This window comes from Denticeps clupeoides, chromosome 9 (assembly GCF_900700375.1).
Source record: "Denticeps clupeoides chromosome 9, fDenClu1.1, whole genome shotgun sequence".
NCBI classification, from domain to species: Eukaryota; Metazoa; Chordata; class Actinopteri; order Clupeiformes; family Denticipitidae; genus Denticeps; species Denticeps clupeoides.
Window position 1 is genome coordinate 12,005,897 of NC_041715.1, and position 27,509 is coordinate 12,033,405.

A 27,509-nucleotide genomic window follows, 5' to 3' on the forward strand; every position below is an offset into this window, starting at 1 on the left:
ACCGACGGTTTGTTTACTTCCATGAATATGACCCAAATAGACACATTTCATGTGTCAAATATGGCAAATTTGAATGGGATATTTTATGACTTTTTTTTTTTTTTTTTTTTATTCCTGTCCAATTCACACACTTCATATTAGTTTTATCATTTCACGTTTCCACCTAGATTCCAAGGTGCTTCTCAGTCTTTTCCATGTTTCATGCCGGAATTGCTGCAAAAATTGAGTCGATGAGGATTAGTTCACTGCACTCCGTTACCTTTTAAACCGAGACAATAACTTGAGGCCTTCGGAGCGTCCTCTAATCCCTGTGCACAGAGCGTATGCCCTGTCCAGTGGTGCCCTGGTCCCCCAGTGAACGTTTACATGTATTAATTCACCCTTTAGTCTCATGGACATAAGCAGCTCGTCACTTGTCCTGGAATGACTTAGAGCTTAACGCCCTGTTCCAGATGAACTTCAGCTTCTATTCAGCTCTTGGTCCAGTGTGGTGAATACCTCCAAGTGTCTGTCTTATCTACCTAAAGTATTGTTGTACTTGGACCTGTTGCAGATATTACATTATGACTTGGTTAGTTTTACCTAATTGTTAAAAAATCTTTTTAATCTCAATGGACCAATTTTTATTTTAATCACCATTTTATAGATCTCCTCTTTTCAGATATCGTAATTACGATTTATGCCTAACCAAAACAATTCACTTGAATTAGGAAATTCTTTTTTGGGGGGGAAATTACAAGGTATGCTTATAAATCATGTTTTATATTAAAAAGAAAAATAATTAAATTAATTAGGTTAACTAAGCTAATCTAAATGATTGATCATTTACTGTTTGTGACCAGCCTCGGTTATCTTCACTTGCATTTAACATAGAGTACCATTACATTTTGGGTATTGTCGAAATGACTGTGTCCTGCTAGTAATGTTTGAAAATTGTGCCCAGAACTCGTAAGTGCGATATTGCTGTGATCACGTGAAGCAGCATCAGACCTCAATTGAAGTTTGGCAATGGAGAGAGGGGTGTAGGGAAAAGTGTTAATTTAAGCCTCTTCATTCCAATGTGTTTTTTTTTCTTTCTTTCTGGTGCCTGCTATTGGCTGCTAATATTCAGATCCTGTTTTCATTTTGCCATTTTCAGCGTAATCGTGCTGCTTATGTTATTTCTTGCTTTATATCTCCCCAAAGTGGTGAGGTTTCTTTGTGCACTCCACAGCTGCCGTGAAATCACAGAGAATTTGATGATGTGGTGTTCCATTCCGAGGACAATACAGGCAGCGTACACAATAAGCTGCGATGTTAGTGGAATAAGTGAGGCCAGCTACAAGCTCGAGAGAGTGAACAAGCTGTTATCACATCTCTCTCTCTCTCTCTCTGCTCCCTGCACTAGTCCCAAAAATTCACTTTTGATCAACGCATAATGATGTGGCTCAGTTATGGGTCATTCAGCATCGGGCTCAGGCTGCTCTGCAAGCACGTTTGAGAAATCATCATGCAGCTTTGAGTCGTATGTTAATGATAGACCTACATCCTTTACTCTAATACTGCAGTGGAACACGGTTGCCTCAGGAACAGTGGTAGCCTAGTGGTTAGGGAAGCGGCCCCGTAATCAGAAGGTTGCCTGTTTGAGAATACCGATCCACTGAGGTGCCACTGAGCAAAGCACCGGCCCCACACACTGCTTGCCGGGCACCTTTCGTGGCTTCCCTCTGCTCACCAAGGGTTATTGGTTAAAAACAGAGGACACATTTTGTTGTATGCACCATGTGCTGTGCTGCATTGTTTCACAATCATTTCACCTTCACTCGTGCCTGAAAGGCTTTATGCACCTTTTTTTGGGAAGTTAACACTACAAAAATGCATCCTAACTACTACTAACACTGATTCAAAATCCAACAGATTCCAAATTTATTTATGTTTTTTTTAAGGTCATGTGTAAAAGCATTTCACTGCACGTTGTATCTTTTATTACTGTGTATGTTCTGTCTGATCAGTCTGTTAAAAGGAACTAACATAGTTTTTTGTAGAGGAACTATTATTTCCTGTGTCTCTTCCCTTACATGAGCCAGAGTGGCTGAAAACTGACTGTGTAAATCTGAGAAATAACACAGTCAAAATACAACAATTTTCTTAATTGTTGATAAGTTTGTTTCATTCTTATTGGCTATATCTGTTGGTTACTGGTTATTGATTGGATGACTGTTTGGAAGGAACAGTTAAATAGTTGCTGCAATATTCATTTTTTTTTTTTTCATATCCATGTTAAAGATGATTTCACTTTTATGAGATGTTTGTTCAGGATATCTAAGCACTTTAGTGTAATTTATGCAGGGCAGAGCATTTTCCTCTAATTTCAATAAGTGTTGCATACTCTTTATCAATCTTTATAGCTACGTTAAGAGCAAGGCTTGACTGCTGAGTATTAAGATGGAACCTTTCGCGACCTGAAGGCCTCTCTGCACCATTAAACAGGCCGAATCCAATCAAATGTTTTAAAAATATTTTTAAAATATGGCCTCTTTTAAATGCTTAGTGGTTATGATCATTTTTCAAAATACTTTTTTATTATTGGTTCGGATACTATAATTCTACTGTTATTTTTCAAGCACCGTAATAAATGCTGGCATTTGTACATTCAAATCAAATTATTTAGTCTGCTGGATAAAATTTCCGCATGATTTATGCATACGCCAGTGCAATAATCACATTTGCAAGACATTTACATGCAAAGCGTGCACAGTATCATTAATTAAGCAGTAATAAATTAGACATTAGAGCACCACCTTGGTAGCAGCAACAGCTGGTAATGTGACTTTTCACTCACAAGCACGCTCACAATCACTCACATGAGGTGATATTTAAAGAAATGTGTCTGAGCTACAGGAAGGAAATGCCAGGTAGTAAATAATTGTGGTGTGATGGATAATTGCAGCTTAAGAAACAAACCACAGGGGAAAAGAGACACTTCGATATTTTCTCCAACGTCCACATCTTTTATCAAGGATTTTTTTTTTTTTGTCTGCTGCACAAATGAGCGGCCCCCTGCCTCTCACGTTTTGCTGCCTGTTGCCATGGCAAAGACCTCAATGATGTCAGTTACAATTGCCGACTTCCTCATGTCCGTTATCCACAATTCTTTTAGTTTAGTTCTAACCTAACAGAAAAAAACGTTTTTTTTTTCATTGTGATATACAACACAGCAGAGCACACGGTGCACACAAAATGTGTCCTCTGCATTTAACCCATCATCCCACAGCCCTAGAATGTGACCAGTTTGTCAATGATGCAGAAAAAATTGGAGGTCGTTTGGAGGAAGAAAATCCTCTGCAAACTCCCTGTGGTTCAAGCAACAGACAAATATTAGGTCCATGTCCTTGTACGTTTTAAAGTGTACCTACAGCAGTCGGACAGAGGGGTGAGTAGCCAGGACCCGTCAGATAGGCAAAGTGGATGTAGCCATGGGTTAGACCTTAAATTGGGCCTTAAAAGTTAGACTTGAGCCCAACAAGTACAGCTTTTTAAAAGCCCGAACATGATAGTACTGTGGTGGCAGATGCCGGCCAACATGACTCCACCAACATGCTTCACACATGCTAAGACATTTATAAATTTATAGTCAAAGTTTTTTGGTCAAAATATTATCGGCAGAAGCTAACGTCCGTTTCACCACCTCAGCATCCATTTTTGCATTAATCGAAATGAAGCACCCAACTACTTATTTACCACATGAGTCCAGGTAAAAGTTAATCGCTGAAAAAACACAATGCATCTGTAAAACACATAACATGCAGCCATAAATGTACTAGCCGGTGTCCCCAACTTGGGATTTGAACCCACAACCCTTTCGTTTTTTGTGCCAAATAGGCCACCACTGCCACCGCTCAGTTTGGGACTCAGGGTGGTAGGTGCCTTGTGGGTAACACACTCGCCTATGAACTAGAAGAACCAGGTTCAAACCCCACTTGCCATTGTGTCCCTGAGCAAGACTCTTGCTCCAGGGGGGGACTGTCCCCGTAAATACTGATTGTAAGTCGCTCTGGATAAGGGCGTCTGGTAAATGCTGTAAATGTAAATGGTGAGCTTCATGAGAGATTTTAAATAAGGAGAAATAGAAACATTCTACCTGTGAGCCTCATGGTGGAGCACAGGTTGGAGATGTGGACTTACACCTCCTCACACCTTCTAAATTGGCTTTAGGTGTGAGGTGCATGGTGTGTGAGTGGTGTTTGCACCCTGTGGCGGGCCGGCACCCTGCCCTGGGTGAGTCCCTGCCCTGCACCATCAAACCTGATCTGGATTTCAAGGACAGTGCTTCAATGTCCTTGGAACATGGGAATTTCTCCTACAATTGCATTTAATATGGATTTATAGAAACGGCTTGTGGTGCTTCATGCCCTTGTTGGCCGCGCACCGGATTGGAACCGCGGAGCCGTCATCTGTCATTGATTGCTTGGCCCTGGAAGCCGGGGATGCAGCTGCTGTTGTGATTGCTTCAGTCTGGCCGTGTTTCTTCCTGGCTAATTGAGTCAGGCAGATGTTGACATGCTCCTAATTGGGTGTTGAGCGTTTATGAGCCTCGCGTGAAATCGCCGCGACACCACACACAGCGGTGGATGCGACGAGGGAGCGGGGTATTAAAAAAAAAAAAAAGGAAGAAAAGAAGGAAAAACATGAAAGAAGGATGGGTGGGTGGTGGTGGGCTGATTTGTAGGTGAATCCATTAGCACGGTGCATTGGCGCGCATTAGGGCAGCTGCGCTTGTGTGATGGGTGGCATTATTGGTGTTTACAGTCATCAGCGTGGCCTTTCGGTCCACACAGGTCCCGGACGCGAGCCATTAGATCCAAACGTTCGCCTCCAAAACGCACACACACGCACCATGCATTAACTCAGCCGTTTATACAACAGCTATTTAACCTGCACACTGCCGTGGCAGAAGCAGCAGGGCCTTACGGATCAATGCTATAAACCAGCCGCCGTTTTATTACCGCTTTTTGTCAATTAATTCTTGTTCACAGTCTTTTCATATTTGTGAAATATAATAGTTAAGAACGTCACAAGCTCTGTGTTGTGTAACCTGTCTTTTACTGTCGATACTTCTGGTCTGAGTCAGTCCCGAATTTGGGGCAACGCGATTAAAATAAAATTCGCACCCAGCATTCCAGTATTAGTTTTTCTTTTTGGCTGCTTCATGAGGAAAAGTTTTTCTTTTTTTTCCCCCCTTCCTGATGTGACCCAATTTCGCTCCTTCTTTTGAGCGGCTGCAGTAATACAGCGTTCCGCACTCAGGTCATGTCATCGAACCCCCCCTGGTGTGTCCTCCTTCTCAGGGCTGTGTGTTCACTCATCGCCTGGGGCTTCTGGGTCAAGTAGTCCTTTTTAAGTGATGCTGGGTGAGCATGTCTGCCCCAGTATCGCTGGATGCTGCTGACCTCTTTTCTGCGAAGCCCGCTTTCATGAAACTCCCTCACTTCTCCTACATCCTATAAAGATCTATACATACAGGGATACCCTTTTACCCAGGGAAGTGATTATTGTGCTGAATTTTTCATTTACATTCATGGCATTTAGTAGACGCCCTTATCCAGAGCAAGCTAGTCAGTAGTTACAGAGACAGTTCCCCTGGGGACACTACTATGCTACTACTACCCCAACGTTAACCTGTACATAGATAAAACGTGTATGATGTCAACACATTTTCACATGGACACACATACTGTCCATTTAGGACAAGGGTGTTACTGTGTGCTGCGCCTTACCAAAGTGTGGCTCAGCATTGTTTTAAAAACCTTTTTATTTAATATACAAATGCAACTGACACAAGTTTCCTGGGTTTTTATAAAGAAAAAGGTGCAATGTTACATATAGTGTAACAGTAATATATAAAATCATATAATGCTTTGCTCAGGATGTCAGAGTGTATTCTGGTAAATGTTTTTTTTTAAATATTTTTTTTAACATGTACTGCAGTGAAAGGGATTGTACAAAAACATTATCACAGTGTCCCCGAATTCAAGTGACAGTTTTTGTTTCTTCGTGCCTGCAGAGATAATAGAGTATTTAAGCGAAAAATAAGATCAGCAGACCTGGCAACACTGGACCATTATGTGATTAAGGGATGATATGTGCTATAAGGTGATATTTCATATGCAGAATGACTGTGGGACACCTGTCTAATAAGATGATATAATATTGATATTGTTCTGACACCAGCTGGTCTGTTTTACCTCTGCAGGGAGGAGGAGGAGAGCCTTCGCGATAAGATCCGTGCCGATCACGAGCGGGCGCTGCAGGAGGCCAAGGAGAAGCTGCGCAAGTCCAAAGACGAGCTGAAGGCCGAGATTCAAACAGAGAAGACTAAGGTGGCCGAAGACCTGAAGAAGAAAGACGGGCCTAAGCCCTTGCCTCCGGTGCCCATGCCCAAGTTGGTGGGGGTGAATGACGGTGACCCTGGAGACCCTGACACTAAAGAGAAACGCGACAAGATAAGAGAGGTGAGAATTAGAGTTGTTTTTTGTGGCCTGTTTTAATTTTTGTTTTAGTCTGTTCTTTGCGTCAAGCAGTCATTTTAGTCTTTATTAGTTTTCGTCAAGTCCAGACTTATTTTAGTTTAGTCTAGGTTTAGTCAGCAAAGTCTACCTTTATAGACTCATAAATACACTACATTCATTCCAGACACGTAAGGCACTTTTTTAAATTACACATTCAGTTCTCTTTTCCACTTTGTCACTTTCTCCCAGATCAGAATACATCAGAAGTATTCAGAAATCAAATTGTATATTGTGGAAGTGACGTCATCTGTTAGAGCGGATGGGAGATACAGGGAAAAAAAAGGAAATAACATCTTGTCGTTTTTGTCAATGAAAATGAAGACATTTTAGTATAGTTTTCGTTTTGTAAACCATATTTAGTTTTGTCTTTATTGGTAAACAATATTACATGGTTGTTTCCCTTATCGCCACATTTACCTTGCGTCTCTGTTTAGCTCGGTCATCCATTTTGTTGACAAAAACTACACTTTTTGAGAATCCAACCAGATATCAACTCCAGATTCTCTGTAAATTTTAGAATGACTTTCATATTAAACTTATGACTACAAATATGTTTTGAACCAAAAATGCAGCCATTAATTACAATTTTACTCAAAGTATGTGAATGTATGTGAATGCTTTTTTTTAGCGTTTTTCCATTCTTTTGGGTGGTAAAAAAAACAAATGGAAGGCCACTATGTAATTATGAAGAAATTTCATGCTAATAATAAATGGAATTGGTATGCTCATGAAAACGTTGACGAAAGCCATGATCAAGCCACGTTTGCCATTTGAGTGCTAAAATCTCAACAAACACCGTTGCCTGGCAACCGTGACAAGTGCGGCAAAAACAACTCCTCTGCCATTTCTGAAAATGTCCGCTAACATTTTTCCATTTTTCCACATTTTATGTTGCAGCCTTATTCCAAAATGAACACCACATAATTACAACTTGAAAAACGTAAATGTATTACAAATAAAAAAAAGAACTGAGAAATCACATGTACATATTCACAGCCTTCGCCTTGAAACTCAAAACTGAGCTCAGGTGCATCCTGTTTCCCCTGATCATGCTTGAGATGTTTCTGCAGCTTAATTAGAGACCACTTGTGGAGAAGACAGTTGATTGGACGTGATTTGGAAAGGCACACGTCTGTCTATGTAAGGTCCCACCGTTGACTGTTCAGGTCAGAGCTCAAACCAAGCAAGAAGTCAAAGGAATTGTCTGTAGACCTCTGAGACACAATTGTCTCCAGGCACAAATCTGGGGAAGGTTACAATGAGCTCAGTGGCCTCCATCATCCGTAAGTGGAAGAAGTTCAATACCAGCAGGATTCTTCCTAGATCTGGCAGACCACCTAAACTGAGTGATCTGGGGAGAAGGGCCTTAGTTATTGAGGTGACCTAACAACCAGATAATCACTCTGTTAGAGCGCCAGAGGTCCTCTGTGGACAGAGGAGAACCTTCTAGATAGACAACCATCTCTGTAGCAATTCAGCAATCAGGCCTGTATGGTAGAGTGGCCAGACAGGAGCCACGCCTTATTAAAAGGCACATGGCAACCTGTCTGGGGTTTGCCAAAAGGCACCTGAAGGACACTCAGACCATGAGAAACTTGGCTGAGGAGAAACTTGTTTGGAGGAAACCAGGCACTGCTCATCACCAGGCCAATACCATCCCTACAGTGAAGCATGGTGGTGGCAGCATCATGATGTTTTTCAGCTGCAGGGACTGGGAGACTAGTCAGGATAGAGGGAAAGAGGACTGCAGCAATGTAAATAGACATCCTGAATGAAAACCTGATCCAGATCACTCTTGAACTGTCTGAATACCATGTGATATTTCAGTTTTTCTTTGTTAATAAATCTGCAAAAATGTCAACAATTCTGTGTTTTTCTATATGGGGTGCTGTGTGTGTATTGAGGGGGGAAACTCAACTTAAATTATTTTAGCAAATGGCTGCAACATATCAAATAGCGAATTTTTATTATTTGTTTAATCTACTTTGGAATAAGGCTGTAACATGACAAAATGTGGAAAAAGTGATGTGCTGTGAATACTTTCTGGATGAATTTGGAACCCGACCATCATGAGGCTGCAGTGTAGGTGGTTTTTAACTCCAGTCCTTACTAGGACTGCACTATATTGGGAAAATATGCAAGATTGTTGTTGAATATATTGCGATAACGATATTTCTTGCAATATAACATTTCCCTAGAGAAATGCTTTTTAAATTATTATTGTTATTATAGCTATTAAAAATCATTTATATATGTAATGATCAAACTAAAATTAATAGGTAATATATATTCATCTAATCTAATTAAATCTAAAAAGAAACAATGTAAGGAATTTACAAATATTTAGACTTCAGAAACATTATGAATGACTTAAAACCCTCATCAGATATTCTGGGTATTTTTTTGTTTGCTGTTACTATAGACCTGCCAACACAATATGAATTGCTTTCAAAGGTGACCTTTTATTTACATGTAACCATACATTCATCACTCATCTTTTAAACAATATATTTCCTTGCCTTGCCAGTTTTATTTATTTATTTATTTATTTATTTATGGAATAAGAAAATACTATTAAACAAAGTATACAGGCCTTAAATAAATTGGTATGTAGTTGAAACACTAACATATTGCCAACATCCACATAAATAAAGATTAATATTAACATTACATGGCCCGGTCTAGCCAATAGCATTATATCACCTACTATAAAGATAGTATGGGCCCATCTGATTGGTCAAATTTGGACACACAAATACCTGGCACATAAATTAATGCTGTGTCCGAAATCGCATACTACATGGAGGAGATGCAGGAATCCCACATTTTCTACCTCCGAGGGTGGCTGGTCACTCCATGCAATGTACTCGATAATTGACCGTGTTATTTTCAAAGCACATGGTTTGTCTCTGGACATTTTCTCTCGTATTACAAGAGTTTGCTGCAGCGGGCACTTGGCGCCTGTGATTAACCCCTTACATGGCGCTCAAACACAGACATTTCTCAGACCGTGGTATTGATCCCCGGTATTGGCATACTTTTAACGAGTACGAGTTCTTTATAAAATGTGGTATCTGTACCGGTGCATCCCTACTATGAATTTGGACATACTACTCGCTTTGCATACATTTTTTCACATACAATATATTGTGTGGCGGCGGAGCCCAGTCAATGAGTTGGGACCAGCATGTCTTGTGGGTGAGATACGTGCCGAGGGACTGGTGCGCCCGGGGACTGCAAATAGTTAACCATGTTACGGGTAAATGTGTTGTGTTGGGGTTCGGGATGTGTGTGTTATGGGGATTTAATATAGCGTGTGCAAGGGGAGAAACTTAACACTAGGCTGTAGGAGAAGAAAAGCCGCCTCCCTTTTTGTAGAATCCGGCGGAGTAGGTATTGGCTCTTGGAGAAGATTTCTGCTTTCCTGACCTCGTTGTGACTGCTTGTCACAATAGTATATAGAATGAGATTTCGGACGCAGTATACATTTTATTTATCGCAACTCTTTGCGATACAGATATCGCAAAAGAGAGGAGGTGAGACTCTTGGCAGAGTGCTGTCAGGAGAACAACCTCTCTCTCAACGTCAGCAAAACCAAGGAGATGGTTTTGGATTTTAGGAGGCAGGATACAGCTCATCTTCCTAGCTACATCGGAGGAGGTGCTGTGGAGAGGGTCAGCAGCTTAATACTCCTTGGGGTCACCCTCAGTGCCGACCTCAAGTCCTCAGAACACACAGCAGCGGTCACCAAAAATGCCCACCAACGACTCCACTTCCTCAGACGCCTAAAGAAGGCTGGGGTATCTACCTCTGTCCTCACAAGCTTCTACAGGTGTGCTGTGGAGTCTATCCTCACGGGCAGTATCGTGTCCTGGTACGGCAGTCGTACTGCTCAGGACAAGAAAGCTCTGCAGAGGGTGGTGAAAACAGCCCAGAGGATCACAGGCACACCACTCCCAACAATAACGGACATTTGCACCACGCGCTGTCTCAGGAAAACAAAGAGCATCCTGAAGGACCCCAGCCACCCTGCACTGTCACTTTTTACATTCCTGCCATCAGGCAAGAGACTCAGGACAATTCACACATGCACATCACGATTCAGGAACAGTTTCTACCCCAGTGCCATAGTATGCACTGCACTGTCACTTAAATTATGCACAATCACTTTCTTATGCAACTTATATATATTCACCCTTCTGTGACTTATTATTTATTGCTGCTGCACTTTGTCTTCTATGTATCATGTTCTATGTTCTGTCTACGTGGGAGAGGTTTTCAAGTAAGATTTTCATTGTGCTCTGTACGCTGTACTTTGTACATATGACAATAAACTTCAACCTCAAAAACGAATATCGCGATAACGATAATTTTTCGATATATCGTGCAGCCCTAGTCCTTACTACTATCCTTTTTCCACCAAACATGCTGGGTAGTAATTATTAGAGTTAGAGTTGAGGTAGAGTTAGTAGAGTTGAGGATAAACCTAGAAATGTACAGTCGTAGCCAGTGACAAATACTGGTTTTGAGTGACAAATACTGGTTTTCACAAAGTTTGGTGCTTCACTGTTTTTAAATATTTTGTTAGTTGTTTCTGGGGTGTGTTTGAGTATAATTAATTCCAAATTTAGTCAATATTTTCTCCAATACCTCTGCAATTCACCCTGACATGTTGTCAATCAACTTTTTGGACAAATCCTGACTGATGGTGACCAATTACTTCATAATCAGTGCTTGGAGTTTGTCAGAATTTGTTTGTCCACCTGACGCTCACTTTCTCTTCTCCAGACAATAATTTTTTCAGATGGAATGGGGCTCCATCAGTCCACAGTCCTCAGCACTACAATTCCTGTACTTTTTGCAGAATATCAGTCTGTCCTTGGTGTTTTTCTTGGAGGGAAGTGCCCATCCACCAAAAGCCTTCGCCTCACTCACAGCTGCCATTCCTGAGCAAGCTCTGCACTGGTGGCACCCTGATTCTGCATCTGAATCCTCTTTAGGAGATGGTCCTGGCGCTTGCTGGACTTTCTTGGTCACCCTGAAGCCTTCTTCACAACACTTGAACCTCTCTCCTTGAAGTTTTGACTATTTGATAAATGGCTGATTTAGGTGCAATCTTAGTTTCAGCAATATCGGCCCTTTTAATGCAACACTACGATGAATCCACGTGTTTCCTTGCAGGTAACCACGGTTAACACAGGAAGAACAATGACTTCATGCATCAGCCTCCTTTTAAAGCATCCAGTCTGCTATTCTAACTCAAGCAACATGACAGAATTGTCAGCATTCTCACTTGTGTTAACGAGAGGATCACTGAAATGATCTCAGTAGGTCCTTTTTGGCAGGGCGGAATTGCAGTGGAAATGTTTTTTGGGGGATAAAGAGTGACTGCAATTCATCTGATCTTTCTTCATAACATTCTGTAGTATATGCAAAACTTCAAAATAACAACAGAAGCAGCAAACTAGTTAAAAATAAAAGTATTTGTGTCATTCTCATCTTTTGGCCACGATTTACAGTATTGCTACTGTTCTAGTGTGCTGCAGATTATAATCTGCAGGTCTAGGCTGGTAGATAATGTTTACTTTATGCGTCAGGGGAAGCATAAGTTAACTTTATGGTTTAAGAAGGAGTGAATTGAATTTAGGGTCAGTGTCACGTTATTGCTGTTTATATTCGAGCATAAGATGGTATGTGTGTGTGTTTGCATCTGTACAAGCGTTTTTATTTGTTTTCCAGAGTGTGATAAAGACAGCCTGAGGTTGATTATATTTCCATTATGCTTGAAGCAGGCACTTCTGTTCTGCTTGCTTCATTATTTCACATCTTAATTTTTTTTTTAAATATGCTGTTGTGAATAGAACAGTTACAGGCCATTTAATCAAGAAGAAGGAACAGCTTTTGTCTCACGGCCAGGTTTTCTGCAGATATGGCTGTCTGGCCGAGCTGGCATCCCAGCACTGAATAGCTGGGTGTAATTTGGCTGTATGTAGATCCCTCTGGTTTATGGAGAAGACAGCTGTCCTTGTCATCGTCCAAATGAAAAGAAGACGTGGACAATCCAACCCTTCTGTTGCCAGGTTTTATTTTTAAGAAAATATGACATCTGGATTAATGTATTAAATTTTTTCCCCGATTGATGGTCAATCATTTATGAGCCTTTTGTTCTTGTTAGAAAGGATCAAGGAATCGGGTTTTCCAAAACCCTCTCATCATTCTTTGTCAATAATTTAAGGAGTCTCATTAATATTAAACACAAGCCTGTCAGATGTTGCCAGAGTCGTTTTGATTCATACTTAAGTTCATCGTCATCATCAGTTAATATATTAATCCATTCTGCTCCATCATCCCTTCCATTCTATGCTTTTATTCTCCAAGGCATCGTTCTGGAGCTCAGAAGCCCTCAGCGGTTTAGCTGCTGTGCAGTCGGTTTTTATTTATTTATTTATTTATTTATTTCTGAAGAGCTGGGTAATTAGTTATAATGTGCTGTGATTAGTTGTAATATAGTGAGCTAGAGTTACTTGGTGTGTCAGGTCATGGAAAGAGGAGCAGGGCGGGTTTGGCTTTGAGGTCCATGCCCAGAGGTCCAACGCTATTGAATATGCTAAAGTTGTGACGGCGACGCCATTCAACATTCTAATTATTTGTCTCCAAACCCTATTTTTATTTGTCACCATAAATAGTCAGGACATCAGGTCAGGTTGGAGTGCTTTTTGTAGGTCTGAGTCCAGAAGTATCTCTTTAGTTCTTGATTTACTGTGATGAGAGAGAAAAGAGTATATGGCTGAAGTTAATGAAGTTGTAAGTTAGTCCTTTGACTTGCAGTGGGTACTGCTGATATAAAATGTGGGTTTTAGGTCATTTCTTCATGTTGACATTTTTGGTCAGTGTTGTTGTTGCGCTGCCCATAAATAGCAAATTCTGACGCTGGCCTACAAAGCCAGACATGGAGTAGCACCATCCTACCTCACAGCCCTTATTACACCTCACACTGCACCTCGTATACTCCGAGCCTCCAGTACTGCTCGCCTGGTCCCTCCATCTCTGAAGGTAAAAGGAAGACATTCATCTAGACTCTTCTACGTCTTGGCCCCTCGGTGGTGGAATGAACTTACCCTCGAGGTCAGAACAGCTCAGTCACTGAGTATTTTCATACGGCAGCTCAAAACCTTCCTCTTTAGAGAATATTTAGATAAACTTGTAACTTTCTTATTGTGGAACTTGTGTACAGAATCTACAACAAGAGTGAATAAAAAGATTGTATTCATAGTTGGAGGTCCTAATGAACCAGAACTGATCTCTTGAAAGCACGTTGTAAGTCGCTCTGGATAAGGCCGTCTGCCAAATGCCTTAATGTAAATGTAATTATACTGAATCATTGATTGGTTGCATTGGTAATTGATGCTAAGATATTGAAAAACTATCCGAATATGAAGAATTATGATTTATAGTCCCATCAGCAGAACCCATTTACTGTGCTGAATGTACATATGACATTTATGTTTGTATATTACTCTTGTCTCCATTTAGTTTCCGTTAGCCTGAGGTGGATGAATCAGCGCTCTTAAGTGTTAGACCCTGCCACAGTTTATTTCCTGCTCATCAGTTATTACTAATTGGTTTTTAATGAGCTTTGTTGTTATTTTTGGCTGCTTCAGCAAATTGGCATGTTCTTTTTTTGCTCGGATCATTTATGCTTGTTTCTGTGGGATTGCGTTTCGGTTCTTGGTTGTGCATGTGTGTGCATGCATGTGTTTGTGTGTGTGTGTCAGAGATTAAATTAACACGGGTCTCTGAGCAAATCTGTGACCATAAAGGGCAGCTGAATCGACGACTGAAATGGGCCCTAAACCAGCGGCCCACAGATCTGCGAACTGTAAAGGCGCACCCGACTACGGAGAGATAGGCCCACAACAGACCATCTGCCTCGCACAATTATCACACTCGCAAACTCGCACACTTCCTCACTTGCTCCCTTACAGGCTGTTTGTGTGTGTGTATGTCTGTGCTAGTGTGGGATTGTGTAAGGCAATGACAGGGACATCTGCCATGCACCAGGGGATCTGAACCACCCAGAGTCCTCCCACAAAAGTGTTTCTCTGTGTGTGTGTGTGTGTGTGTGTGTGTGTGTGTGTGTGTGTGTGTGTGTGTGGATGCGTCTACCTCTTATTGGGTAGGGTTTAGTTCCAGCTCCCTTGCAGGGAGACTCCTGTGCAGAACCATCTGCAGTTCAAAAGGGCGCATTAACCCTGCAACACACCTCTTATCAGAGCAGAGATGGACACCTTTCTCGTTAGGTGTGTGTGTGAGTGTACGTGTGTGTGGGTGTGTATCTGTGTTTTGAAGACCCAGTTGGTTGTGGTTTGATATTGATCCTGTTCTGTGTGAGCCTCCTTCACCATCCTAAACGTCCCGTCTGCTTTATTTCACTGCCTGTTCCTGCCTTTCCTCATTCATCTGGTCTCTCTCCCCTCTCCCTCTCGCCGACAGCCACTCTTTCACACCAGACATACAGCGGGGGAGCCGACGTCTCCTTCTGAGGATTTTTTTTTGCTAGACCGTATCTAAAGCGTGATTTCCCGAGTGTCAGTTCTCACTCCCAGCAGCTCCTGTCTCCTGTGACGCCTCGGTAAAGACACACAGTTAGGAAATGGTTGCTGTAGCATCATGCAGGGAGGGACTCATAATACCTGTGCATTGTGGATGCCACAGTTTTGATTAAATTGTTATGTAAGTGCATGTGTGTGCAGTGTGAAGTGTGCAGGTTTTTTTTGTTTGTTTTTCTTTTATTTTTTATATGTACATTTTGAGCATTCTAAAATCATCATAGTATCTGTAACAGTTTGTTATAAAAAAAAAAGTTCATTGAAAACTTTATTAATGAGCAGCGAACCATTTAAATCTTCCCAGCTTTATCTGCACTTGCATGTGGAGTATGAATGTGAGCATCTGATCTATATGGCCGATTTTTTTTTTACACCTTCCATATGCATGAGTTAGGGTGAGAAGCCTAGAAGATCAGTTCCTGGTCTTTATTTCATTAAGATCCGGTGATCAGTAGCCCATTCAATGATGCCTGCAGAAAGAATCAGAATGCATCAGAATGTTAGAATGAAGACACAGAGACAATTTAGCGTTGCTGAACTTGCTTAACCCAGATTTGCGTTTAACTTCTCCAACTCTCATTTATTACAGGGGAAGTCAGAAGGGGGTTTCACAACAGTTACTTCTGACAAATGGCGTCATGTCACCCCGGCCACTGGCATTGTCATTGAGAACTGGATTAGGCTTTCCCTGTGCTTTTTCTTGGTCCCACTTTGTATGTTGAGATCAGTTCCAATGTCCCTCTTATAAACCTTTCTTTTCTCAGTCATCCATTTTTGACTGCTAAGATGCAATGTAAGCATACTGGCTCCAAATAGCTTTATGCTAAATGTACCAAAAATAAAACGCAGTGCCGAGCAGAAAATAGATGTATTTTTAAAATGTGATCATTAGTCTGAAATGTTTATAGTTATGCTAACTAATGCAACTTTCCCCCGAGCTTTAGGAAGTGTTCTCTGGAAATCTCAGCTTCCTGGCGAGATGGCCCCAGATGTGTCCCCTTCTGCTAGCGCTCTGTTAGTCTCCCATTAGCGGTGTGCTAACTCCGATTAACCCCGACTGTTGCATTGAGCGGGAAAAACCTGATGCTCCCACAATGCCTCTGTCCCCTGGCCGTTGCAGCAGCAGCGCTCCTCGGCTGCGAGGCATCGTGTTCGAGGAGATTAAGCCGAGCGGGTGAATTTGTTTCTCCACTGTGGATTAGCATGCTGAGAACGCTCAAGAGCGCTGGAGGAGAGGATGGAGGACAGGAGTGTGACGCCTTTGTGGGACTCTTTTTCTATTTCTTCCCCGTCTTCATTTCCAGCAGGATAAAGCCGGGTTCAGTGTTTGGATTGCGTGCCTTTGTGCACATAGCGTGTTTGTTCGAGGAGCACGGTGCGACACCGCAGCTGCATGTGCACACGTGTTTGTGTGTCTGCATATCTAGTCTGTTTAATGGGAGTTTGTGTACACTAGGGATGCAACAGGCCCACAGTTTGGCTCATGTTGCGGTTTCAGTCTCATTTTTTTCGCATGTCGGGGAAAAGAAAAATAAGCTGCATCTAGAGATTTGTTCATAGTTCAGCATATCATCCATAATCATGTTTTTTTTTATTTACTCTTGATCAGGGCATGACAGTGTAGTCGTTTTTGTATTCTTTTTCTTTCTCTTTGTTTCTTTTGCAACCATACTGTGTTCTCTGTGATTAATTACCTATGTTCCGCCAGGCCTACAGCAGATAGCCGTTTTCCCTGCTGTGAGTGAACGTCAGACGCAAATCCCTGGAGCTGTCCGAAAACAATTCCACTCGATGATGAGATATCGTCATGGAGCCTTCCGAAGTGTGAAAGACAGAGGCGCTGCCCTCCGACTGGCTTCTGTTAATGAGTGCATTGCGTTTGGCCGGGCTCTCGCCGTTTCTTTTGTTCAGAGTGTTTGCTGATGGTTGGTGGAGCGTTATCTGCAGTGGCCAGTCGGCTGGGCAGTAACAGATAGGTCATTGGGAGCAGTGAGAAGGTCTCTGGCCAGGGCTGTTACCGAGCCATACAAAAATATAGAAAAACTGCGCCGGCCAGTCAGATATATTACTGATTTAACGCCAAAGCCGGAGTCACGGGGAAGCTGGAGCTTGTCCCAGCAAAAATTGGAGGGCAACAGCCAGAGACAGGGTGCCAGACCATCACAGGAAAAACACGCGAATCTTTGTGTCCGGGTCTAACCTTCATGCAAATGGGTGCACAAGCCTAGACCCACACCAGCAAAGCACCCACGTATTATTACTTTGGAAAGGCAGTAGGGTTTAAACTCCTCAGGAATGTACATGTTTAGGGATTTCAGGGATTATTAAGGGGTAATTCAGTACAAGAACCATAGAGTGTTCCTAACTGTGGAAAATGGGAATATTGTGATTTATGGGAAACCTTGAGACCTTAACAATATACTGGGACAAATTGTTCAGTTTTTCAGCCATTGCCTTACACCATTTTATTTTGTCTGTTGTGTGCATTTTGCTGAGTGACTCCGCTTATTGCTGTTTTGGTAGACAGGAATAATGACTTTGGCCTGGTTGGCGTGGTGCTTTGGGCTTGTGAGGGTCAGGTGAAGGCTGAACTGGTTGTCCCCAGGGATGCTGGGAGCTGGCGGCGTGTTCCTGAAGGATCAAATGAGAGGGGAGAAAGGAGGACAGAGCTGTTTACAGAACTCCAGGTCAGGCGGAGCAGAAAGCAGCAGGGACTCTGAGATCTTAAGAATGGTCTTCAGACCACAGTTCATAATGTGATGGTGAGAGTGTGTGTGTGTGTGTTTTTCATCTTAATGAGTCTCAAATGTCTTCAGAAAGAGGCCAGAACTTCAGTGAAAGAGAAATCCTAAAGATTTGCTTTTGGTTTGAGGTCATGATTAAGAGTTTAGGCTTGTATCATGAAGGCAGTTTTTTTTTTTTTGGTGTGTGTGTGTGTGTGTGTGTGTGTGTGTGTGAGAAATCCCAGCAATTACAAAGAAATTCCAATGAACTCCAGCTCCAACGATTCTGTTACGACTCTGTTATTTCATTGTTTTTTGAGTAAGAAATTGGAAAAAGTGTGCAGAATAACCAAGTTTAAAGGATGATATCTAGCCCTCAGACCCAACATATTGCAGATATATTATTATATAAAACTCGCTCTGAGCCGGAGGAGAGAATAGTTTTACTGTGAGGCTAAAGGTAGGATTTATAGAGCCTGATGAAGTTCTTCTATGTTCTATCACTAGGCTAGACAACGTCTGAGATTGCTTGAGGAAGCCTTTGCAGTTTATTTTATTTTAGTTTCATGTTCGCACCACTGCCTGATACCACAGGACAGACAGGTCCTCTGTCTTTGTGATGTCACTCTGTACTGTGGTAAGGCAGTGTAAGCGTGACTGTCCAGAGCGCAGCACCTCCTGCTTTACCCAGCTCATCTGAATGGGCCGACTGTAGCTCTGTATTAAGCAGTGTTGTGTTTGGCCGGAGCAGATGTTCCTGCGTGATTGTGTGGCGCTAGTGGTGCCAGCAGAAAGAAGTCAGCTCATGGCCTCCATGCTTACCCATCAGACACCTGCGCCCAGCTCAGGTAACAGCGGCCCAGCACTTTCATTTCATCCCCCTCTCTTTATTATTGGGCTGTTAACAATCAAATGATCCTAATTAAGGCAGCGGCCTTCTGGCTAGGGGCTTTTAAACACAAATGAGAGCTCTGGCTCTGTTTGATTGCTGCTTAAGTTATTGCTACATGATACTAATTTATCCTACCCCTCTCCTCCTGATGCTGGCTGAAGTGGAGACGGGCCAGATAGTCACACGATGTTATTAATAAACACAACAAAACACATTCATTCTTCTGTCCTTGGATACACACACCTACACACACAACAAGACTCAGACAAGGCAGGCCTTGCTGGATATGTTTCATTGCAAAACCACTTGTGTATTCATGGTCTTATTCAATGTCTCACAACAAAGTGAGGTCAGAGTGACTATCAACAAGTCGTCTTTCAGTACAAGTGAACATTTGTACCAAAGTTGATGACATTTCTTTAAAATATTCTTGAAATCTTGTATAACAAAAAAGTTATAGGTAACCTTTGACCTTTTACAACAGAAAGAAACAAAGTGTGTGTGTGTGTGTGTGTGTGTGTGTGTATATATATATATATATATATATATATATCTCAATTTAAAAGGCCTGAATTTGCGGCGACATTGGTGGAACGTTGTGAAGTTTTTTTTTTTTTTTCTGTGAAACTTCTGAAATAAGTGAGACTTTCGTGGTGATTTGCCTCGGCTGGTTACGCATGTCTACAGCTCTCTGTGAGTGCTTGCGGTAGAAAAGGTTTTTTCAACTGATAATTTACATTTCATGCGGTACAAAATAGTGTAACGGGAAGTGCGTGAGTGCTGTTGGTGTCAGCCAATTGGCTTGCAGTGACCATCTAGTATAAAAAGTTCCTGAGAAGCAGATGCAGTGTACGATAATTGTCGTATTTGTATGTTAATTTTACCCTCAGTATGATCAATAATTACCAAAATCTCATATTATATGATAATTTAAAATGAAGGGGTAAAATGATTTCAGTTAGCACGACACGGTACAGACCTGTTTTCATCTCGTAGACATACTTTGCATGTCTCACATGCCTTTACAGCCAAACAATGTACGATGTAACACATAGGTGTCAAACAGGAGGGCCACATTCGGCCCATGAGATCACTTAAATTATACCTTTTAAAATGGCCGGGCGATTTGAAGCACTGATAACACACAAACTACAGATCCCATAATGCAGTGCGTCCGTTCCCTTGCCAAATCGAGACAAGGTTCTGTAGGTAAAAGTTGCATTAGTGTTTTGCACGATCCTTGGAAATATTTGAGGGTAAATGAATAAATATATATATATATATTATTAAATGAACAACGTTCTTGTTGCACTTCGTCTTCCTTAATACGGAAGTAAAACTGATTATGTTTAAGTGACACAAAATAGGAATAGGAAGTGTCGCGATATGTCAAAATATGTCCAAAAAGTTGCGGTGATTGGCTGAATTTACTTTAACTGTTTCGATTGCAACATCGCTGGTTCCTGGAGGGACTGCTTGCTGAAATAACGCATATGTTTATGAACATTATCGACATGGATCACCACCTGTGTGGTTTTCCCTGAAAGTTTCAGCACTGTGACACCATGAAACTGTTCTCAACCTTCCGTTCCAGTGGTTCCGTTGTCTGAGTTCTTGCTCCACTGGCCCTTGCCTGAGTTCCACTGCTCCTCTACTCCTTCCAAAAAAAAAAAAAAACATAAAAAATCTGGAGTCAGCACAAGGATCACAGTTGTTGATGGTTTTGGACAGACCCTTAGAAGCTTTACTCCAGCTCAATCGTGCTTCTATGTTCTGCAGCTCTGTGCTTTTATGGGTTTGGCGTTACAGTGATCACATTTCAGCGCTGAGGTCATGTGCGCTCAAATGGATACCACTTGTGTAATCTTTGTTATATGCACCCGTTCCACCCTGGGCACCGTAAAGCACCACCGTCTTGGAGGCCTTTTTTAAAATGTCTGTGCTGTTTTTAAAGGAAATTCATCACCTCCCCTGGTGTACATTCTGTGTGTATTTACAGCCGGGCACAATCTTGGTGTCACATTTTCAGGGGCCTCGTGCATCTTCTGAAGTGCGGCACGTTCACCACGGAACGCTCCATCCCTTTTGGGTGGGATGTGATGGTGGCTTAAATCAATCACAGTGACTTCAGCGGTCACTCTGGCCAGGGGGCAGATTTCTCCCCTGTTGTTTATTGAGTTGGTGGACACTAGGGCCATGGATCAAATTGTGGTAATTGAAGAAAAGCAGTTTAGAAGAGAACCCTGCTTAGTGGGGGTCTGTGGTTCTGTACTAGCTGATGTTGAAGAAATGGGGGTATTAATAGATCATATTTGGGATTCCGGAATGGGCTATAAACCTTTCAGCTCTGAACTGATCTCCTGCCCAGAATATGTTTGACTTGTTGTGGAAATCGGCCAAAGTGTGTTTCATCTTTTTTCTTTTACTCTCTCCTTTGAGTCGGCCAGCTGGAAAAAAATAATCCTTCGCCTCGCGTTCCAGTTTAAAGGTTTGTCGACGGAAGGGCATCCTAATTAATGGTGAAGGAGAGAGAGTAGTTACCCCCCCCCCCCCCCCTGTCCTTGTTCAGACTCAGCGTCAATGTATATCACTTTATCTACATGTTCTTCCATGTATTCATTTGATGCCAATTATATCAAATGTTCCAATTAGGTGTGAGTGAGTTTAAAAAATTCACTCATGTGATTGCAGTTATGAGTCTGCTTCCTTAGCCACTACGTGTCACGCTCCCATGTCTAGGGGTCTAAGAAACGCGACAAGGGTGTGGAGAGGAGGACGTCCACTGTTACACACACACCCAAACAACAGTTATTTACAGTGAGCTAACAGGTACAATAAAACAGCGGACTCAGCACAGCTAAACGACATCAGGAAGGGATGGTCCAGCGGGGATAACTCAAAACACGCACAAAAGTTAACGAAAAGGGCACATAAACAAACACAAAGCTAACTGGCTAACAACAAAGGGGTCTATCACACAAAGCAACAACACACACGAATGAGATCACCTACGGAGCCAACAGGCAGCCACACAGAACACGTGGGAAAATACGTCCACTAATGCGTAATGCTGGTCATGGTTACTGCGATGAATAAGCCCCGGCCTCTTTGCTTCTTACACACAAAGCGACACATGGGCGCCATATGTGTCAAATGACACATCTTTCCCACATTTTGGAGCGATGCCTCTTGCGCGAACCGCGCACGATCAGATGCGTTTGTGTATGCGTGTGTGTTACCTGTGATAACCGTGCTTGGTGCTGAGGAACAGCTGCACTGCGGTTCCCAGGGTTTAATGTTCTACACCCATCGCCTCACCCCCTCCCCACCCATCCCCTCAACCATACACTCTCCCTTTTTTTATGCATCACATTAGCTTTATTCTCATAACGTACCGTGCGCTTTTTATCTAGCAGAACAGGCAGTCACAAGTATTTCTTTTCGTTAAGATTAAATGGAGAAAAAAAAAATTGTCTGGCTCAATTGCTCTCTTACACACATTCATGTACAGACATATACACACACACACTCTAATTTTTTTGTTTTCTCTCCTGTCTCACCTACTTGACTCTCTGCCTTTTTTCTCATTTTGTTCTTTCTTGGCCACGTTTCGGTTCTTTCTTTTTTGCCGGAACATTCTCTCCATCTATTTCCCTCTCCTGTGTCGTTGCTCCCCTCTGCCCTCCGTTGTCCTGTTGCCTGCCTTTTTTTTTTATCCTCGATCACTTCTGTTTTATTGTCTGTCTTCTCTCTCTCTCTCTCTCTCTCTCTCTCTCTCTCTCTCTGTCCCATTATGGTGATCGGGCTCTAGGATTTGTGCCCTAGGATGTGGTCCAAACAGAGTGATTTACTCTGAATGGATCCTCCCTTGCTCTCCCCTCCCCTCACAACTGTGGAAAAACGGATCAGTTCACCGAATGATTTCTTCGCAGCCGCAGCATCGGGCGTCACTCTTCCCCTCAATCACCCCTGCCCTCCAAAAATAAAACCTCCTCAATGAGAATGAGAGCAAAAATCACATTAAAGTGTCAGAAATCCCTGAAGAAGGCTGGGGGGGGGGGGCAGCTTAGGTACATCTGCTGCCGCGATGTTCACATCACGATGTGGCTTCGTTACCTCAAGCGTCTTCCCTTTTGGCCTTTTGTGCCTGACATGGCTAACCATACAATAGGAACAGTGGAAGCTGTTGTGCTCATGCAGAATCTTGCCTTTATCCAAAGTGACGATGGGACCGTTGTCACTAGCCTTCCTTGCCTTTTTTTTGTCTTTTTATGCCTTGAGTTAGTACTCAGAGTGGATGGAGAATTATTCTTTGTCAAACCCTCTAAGTGATATGAACCCTGTTGGGGATCCAGCGGGGTGGATGTTATTAATTTTGGCTGCATTGCAGACCTTAAGGGCCATTGCATGTATACAGAATACAGATTAGCGTAGCCGAAAATAGTGAAGTACGGCTTCCACGGCCGCCCAATCCTCCATGTTGCTCTTTGTTAGCCTGGCATGTGTGATCTGTACCCCGTGGGGTTCTCGGGCCTGGTGTCATAACCAATTGGTTTTGGCCTGGTGTGAGTGCACGGGTAGGTTAGACTCTTCCAGCATTTAAGTAATGTTGCCCTTTCACTTTCTACGCTTTAATTGTGTCATGCTACACATTTTTATTCTCACAGGCTTCTACATCACACTTCATACTGAAGCCAACACTTGGCATGACCTGGTGAACATTTTTCAAAAAGGAAGTTTCAGTCATTAATGTAGCATCGCCCCTGCAAACTCATCCACTGAGGTTTGGTCTAGATGAGATGCCTCCAACCCTGATCCTTGATGCCACTTATCCTTAACATCAGGTGGATGCACCAGGGAAACAACCAGGCTGTTCACGGACGCCCCTCTCTGGGACCACGGCTATGTACCCAGGACCATGCACTCCTTCATTACTTTTTGTGCACTTTTGCTCTAACTTTGCTGCCCCAGCTACACTGAACTGCACTCACCCAGACATTGGAGACTCCCCATTAAAGGCAAAAATTATCTTTTCTCCAGCTGTAAAGAGACCAACTGAAGTTCGCTGGGCTGTGGTTGGTCTGAAACGCTGTGTTGAGAGATGGAAGTCAAATGGTGCTTGTTGGAAGACTACACGGCTCTGTGGGCAAGACCATTTGTTGCCATAGCAATTGGGCTTTTGTGGATTCGAACGCGGAGGAATAAGATTCTCCTGCTGTCATTTAGAAACTTGAGTAATGCTATCTTGCACCAGGTTCTTGTACCAAGCTGCCCATCAAGGTCTGCATTAAACATCCTTGTTCAGCCTTTCGGTGAATCTGCAACCCAATCATCAAAGTGATCAAAAACAACGCTAATCTCTAGTTGGCCTCTAACCCCCATAGCGTTTGTTCATTTACCAGGGCAGTGGTGGCCTAGCGGGTAAGGAAGTGGACCCGTAATCGGAAGATTGCTGGTTTGAGTCCCGAGCCGCCAAGTTGCTAGTGAGTTCAGAATCAGAATGAGGTGCCACTTAGCAAGGCACCGTCCCCACACGCTGCTCTCTGGGTGCCTGTCATGGCTGCCCACTGCTCACCAAGGTAGTGAGTTAAATGCAGAGGACACATTTCGTTGTGTCACCCTGTGCGCCGTGCACCATTGTTTCACAGCGACAATCACTTCTCTTTCACTTTTCATAATTACTGGCCTGCTGATGGCTGTAGGTTGTGATTCCGCCTCGACAGCATCATATATCGTTCCGAGTGTGCCCGGCGTGCGTCACGGAAAGATTTGTGGCCAGGAACACAATGAAATTACTGGCCTCGCTTTTTATTGGCTTCGCTCCCTCATGGGCACTGGCAGGAGGTTATAAGCTGTTAGCAGGAGGGGAAAAATCTGATCTTTCATTTAGGATGGCAGCCCGGCAAAAGCAACCAGGCAGACAGACGGGCTGAGCAGCTTTGGGGACCTCCTCGGTGCCTTGGCAATAAACGGCTTGTGCCAGGCGAAGCGCAGAACTTGGTGGGAAGGTGTCTGCATCGCTCCTGCTCCTTCGAATGAAAATTGCCCAGCGGAGAGTGGCATGCCAGCGTCTCCCATCCCCGCTGCCAGAGTTGCACCTTAAAGGAAACGTCATGCCTCTTTATTGTTTGTTGGACAAAACCTGAACAAAGCATGCAAAAGCTCAAAGAGAGAAAAACTATACAGACACGTACACACTTTGCCTCACGGGGAAGAACTTAGGAACCCGCCGTCCAGTGGCCCGGAAGCCGGGTGACTGTATAAGACACGGGGCCGCGGCCACTCCAGAAGAAAAGGCTGCTGGGTAAAGGCCTTCCCATCCCACACGCCAAAGCACCCTCCTCCTCCTCACATATCTGTTCTTGTTCCAAGGCTGCATTAAAGGGCATTAGAAAACAAGCGCACTCACTCAGCCATTGTTCAGTTCTGGCTGACCGAGGCCTGGCACGAAAGGCTTATTTATTCCATGATGCCTTGCAGGCGGTAAAAGGCTTTAAAATGGAATAGAGGTAACAATTCCAGACTCCCAGTTTCCCTCAAGGCACGGATGCATTAGACTGCTTGTGTATTCATTTTTAGTTGTTTATTTTAGCCGACCACCTCCATTGAGTGTGTGTGTGTGTGTTGTGTGTGTGTGTGTGTGTGTGTGTGTGTGTGTGTGTGTGTGTGTGTGTGTGTGTGTGTGTGTGTGTGTGTGTGTGTGTGTGTGTGTGTGTGTGTGTGTGTGTGTGTGTGTGTGTTTGTTAAGAAACCTTGTGTGTCTGTTTTTGCAGATGATGAAGCACGCGTGGGACAGTTACAGGCAGTACGGCTGGGGACACAACGAACTCAAGCCCCTTGCTAAGAAAGGACATTCCACCAACATTTTCGGTGAGCACTTCCACCTTCACACACAAACACACACACACACACGCTTCTTCCCCTGCATACAGAGAAATAGAATTTTTTTTTACTGAAAGTGATTGTTTTTGTCATTGTGATACTAAGCACAGCACAAAATGTGCCCTCTGCATTTAACCAATCACCCTTGGTGAGCAGTGGGCAGCCATGATAAGGTGCCCGGGGAGCAGCGTGTCGGGACGGTACCTTGATCAACGGGACCTCAGTGGCACCGTTGCTGGTTCGGGATTTTAATCCACAACCCTTTTGTTATGAGTCTGCGGTAGGCAACTTCTGCATCCTGAAAAACTATTTTTGGGCACAAATTCATGTGAGGCATGCACATAAGAAACTAAAATCATTTCCAACGCTCAACAGAGAGTGAACTGAGACTTTTAGTTTACCACAAAGTTATTTTTAATATAGGCAGTACTAGCATCTATTATACAGCTTTTTTAGCATTTTATTTTGTATTTCTCTGTAGATGTAGATTTTGTTTGTGTAATGATAGTCATATTATTTAGCTTTTGATTACATTTGAATCAGTAGTAGTGCTAGTAACACATAACTAATAACATATAACTGTGTTTTTAGCATGGTAATGGTAACTTGAAAGCACGTTGTAAGTCACTCTGGATAAGGGCGTCTGCCAAATGCCTTAAATGTAAATGCAAATAACTGCAAAATAAAATATTATCACTTTAACTCATGAAGGGTTTAACAATCTAAACCCGAAGGTTTTACAGCAGTTGGCGAAACTTGGTTAATCTGATTATCTAATCAGCAGCTCATCGTGTTTAAGGTCTGTTGGTGTTGAAATGCAGCTAATAAAGAACTTTGAATGGCTGGCATAGAATTAGAAAGACAAGTCTCTTTAATTTTTCCACAGTAGTGTAGTTTGGCAGTTAGTGCTGCTGTGGTTTAGTTTCACCTAGCTAATTTGGTGTATAATAATTGCTTAAAATAATGTAGTTCTCACATATATATATGTGAGAACTACATTAAAACAAAAACAAAACAAAATTTTATATATATATAATGATCCAATCACATGCCCAGCATCATTTCATACAGCAGATCCAGCATGAGCTTTTGGTTCTGGAAGCATGGCTCACACCATACACCCAGGGACAGTCAAGATTTATGGGATGGTGTTTCGATTCGTGTTCTATTGCATGCTAACATGTATCGTGCTGGTTTTATATGCCTTTGCACACACACACACACACACGCACACACACACACACAGCGCTTTGTTTCTGTTAATCTCTGGTGCAGCGTTTGTGCCATGCAGCTGTTCTTTTGTGATAAAGAGGATGACACCACAGGGAAGGGTTTCTCCAGGTTTTCATGTTTTTTTTTTTTTTTTTTGGTTCATGTGATCAGTGTTTGAGATGGGGCAGATTGACCAACCCAAAGCCATACACGCTGGCAGAGCTCAGCTGTCCTCAGCCAGTAAAGCTAGTTTGGCCATCACGTCTATTTAGCGCTCTTCTGTTTAGCTGTAAACAGAGCGAGCGAGACAGAGAGAGAGATGGGCCCTCCTACAGCCCCACTGAGCATCGCTGCGTTTTTCACAGTTCACTTTCATAATTAATGAGGCTCTCTGTGTTTCTCCCTCGGTTTCGGTGAGAAGCGGTCTCCGTGGACGGGCCGTATTGATCACAGTTTGTGTGTGTGTGTGTGTGTGTGTGTGTGTGAGGGAGAGAGAGCGTGAGAGAGTGTGGCATAGATGAAGAACAGTATCAGCCTCTTGAGAACACACATGCACCATCCCTGGCAGGTTTATTTTTTTATAATCTGAGTGAATTTGTCTTAGAGATTTTTTTTTTCTGCCGCTTCTGTGTTGCGATACGTG

The 27,509-nt window shown here is 42.8% G+C and overlaps 1 protein-coding gene across 1 annotated transcript in view; it reads left to right on the forward strand.

Moving 5' to 3' along the window:
* man1a2 (mannosidase, alpha, class 1A, member 2) overlaps positions 1-27,509 on the forward strand; it is a 77,552-nt gene that overhangs the window by 15,255 nt on the left and 34,788 nt on the right. The window contains exons 3-4 of the mRNA XM_028991437.1: positions 6,233-6,491; positions 25,546-25,642. Coding sequence (XP_028847270.1) covers positions 6,233-6,491; positions 25,546-25,642 — 356 coding nt within the window. The remainder of the gene's footprint in view (positions 1-6,232; positions 6,492-25,545; positions 25,643-27,509) is intronic.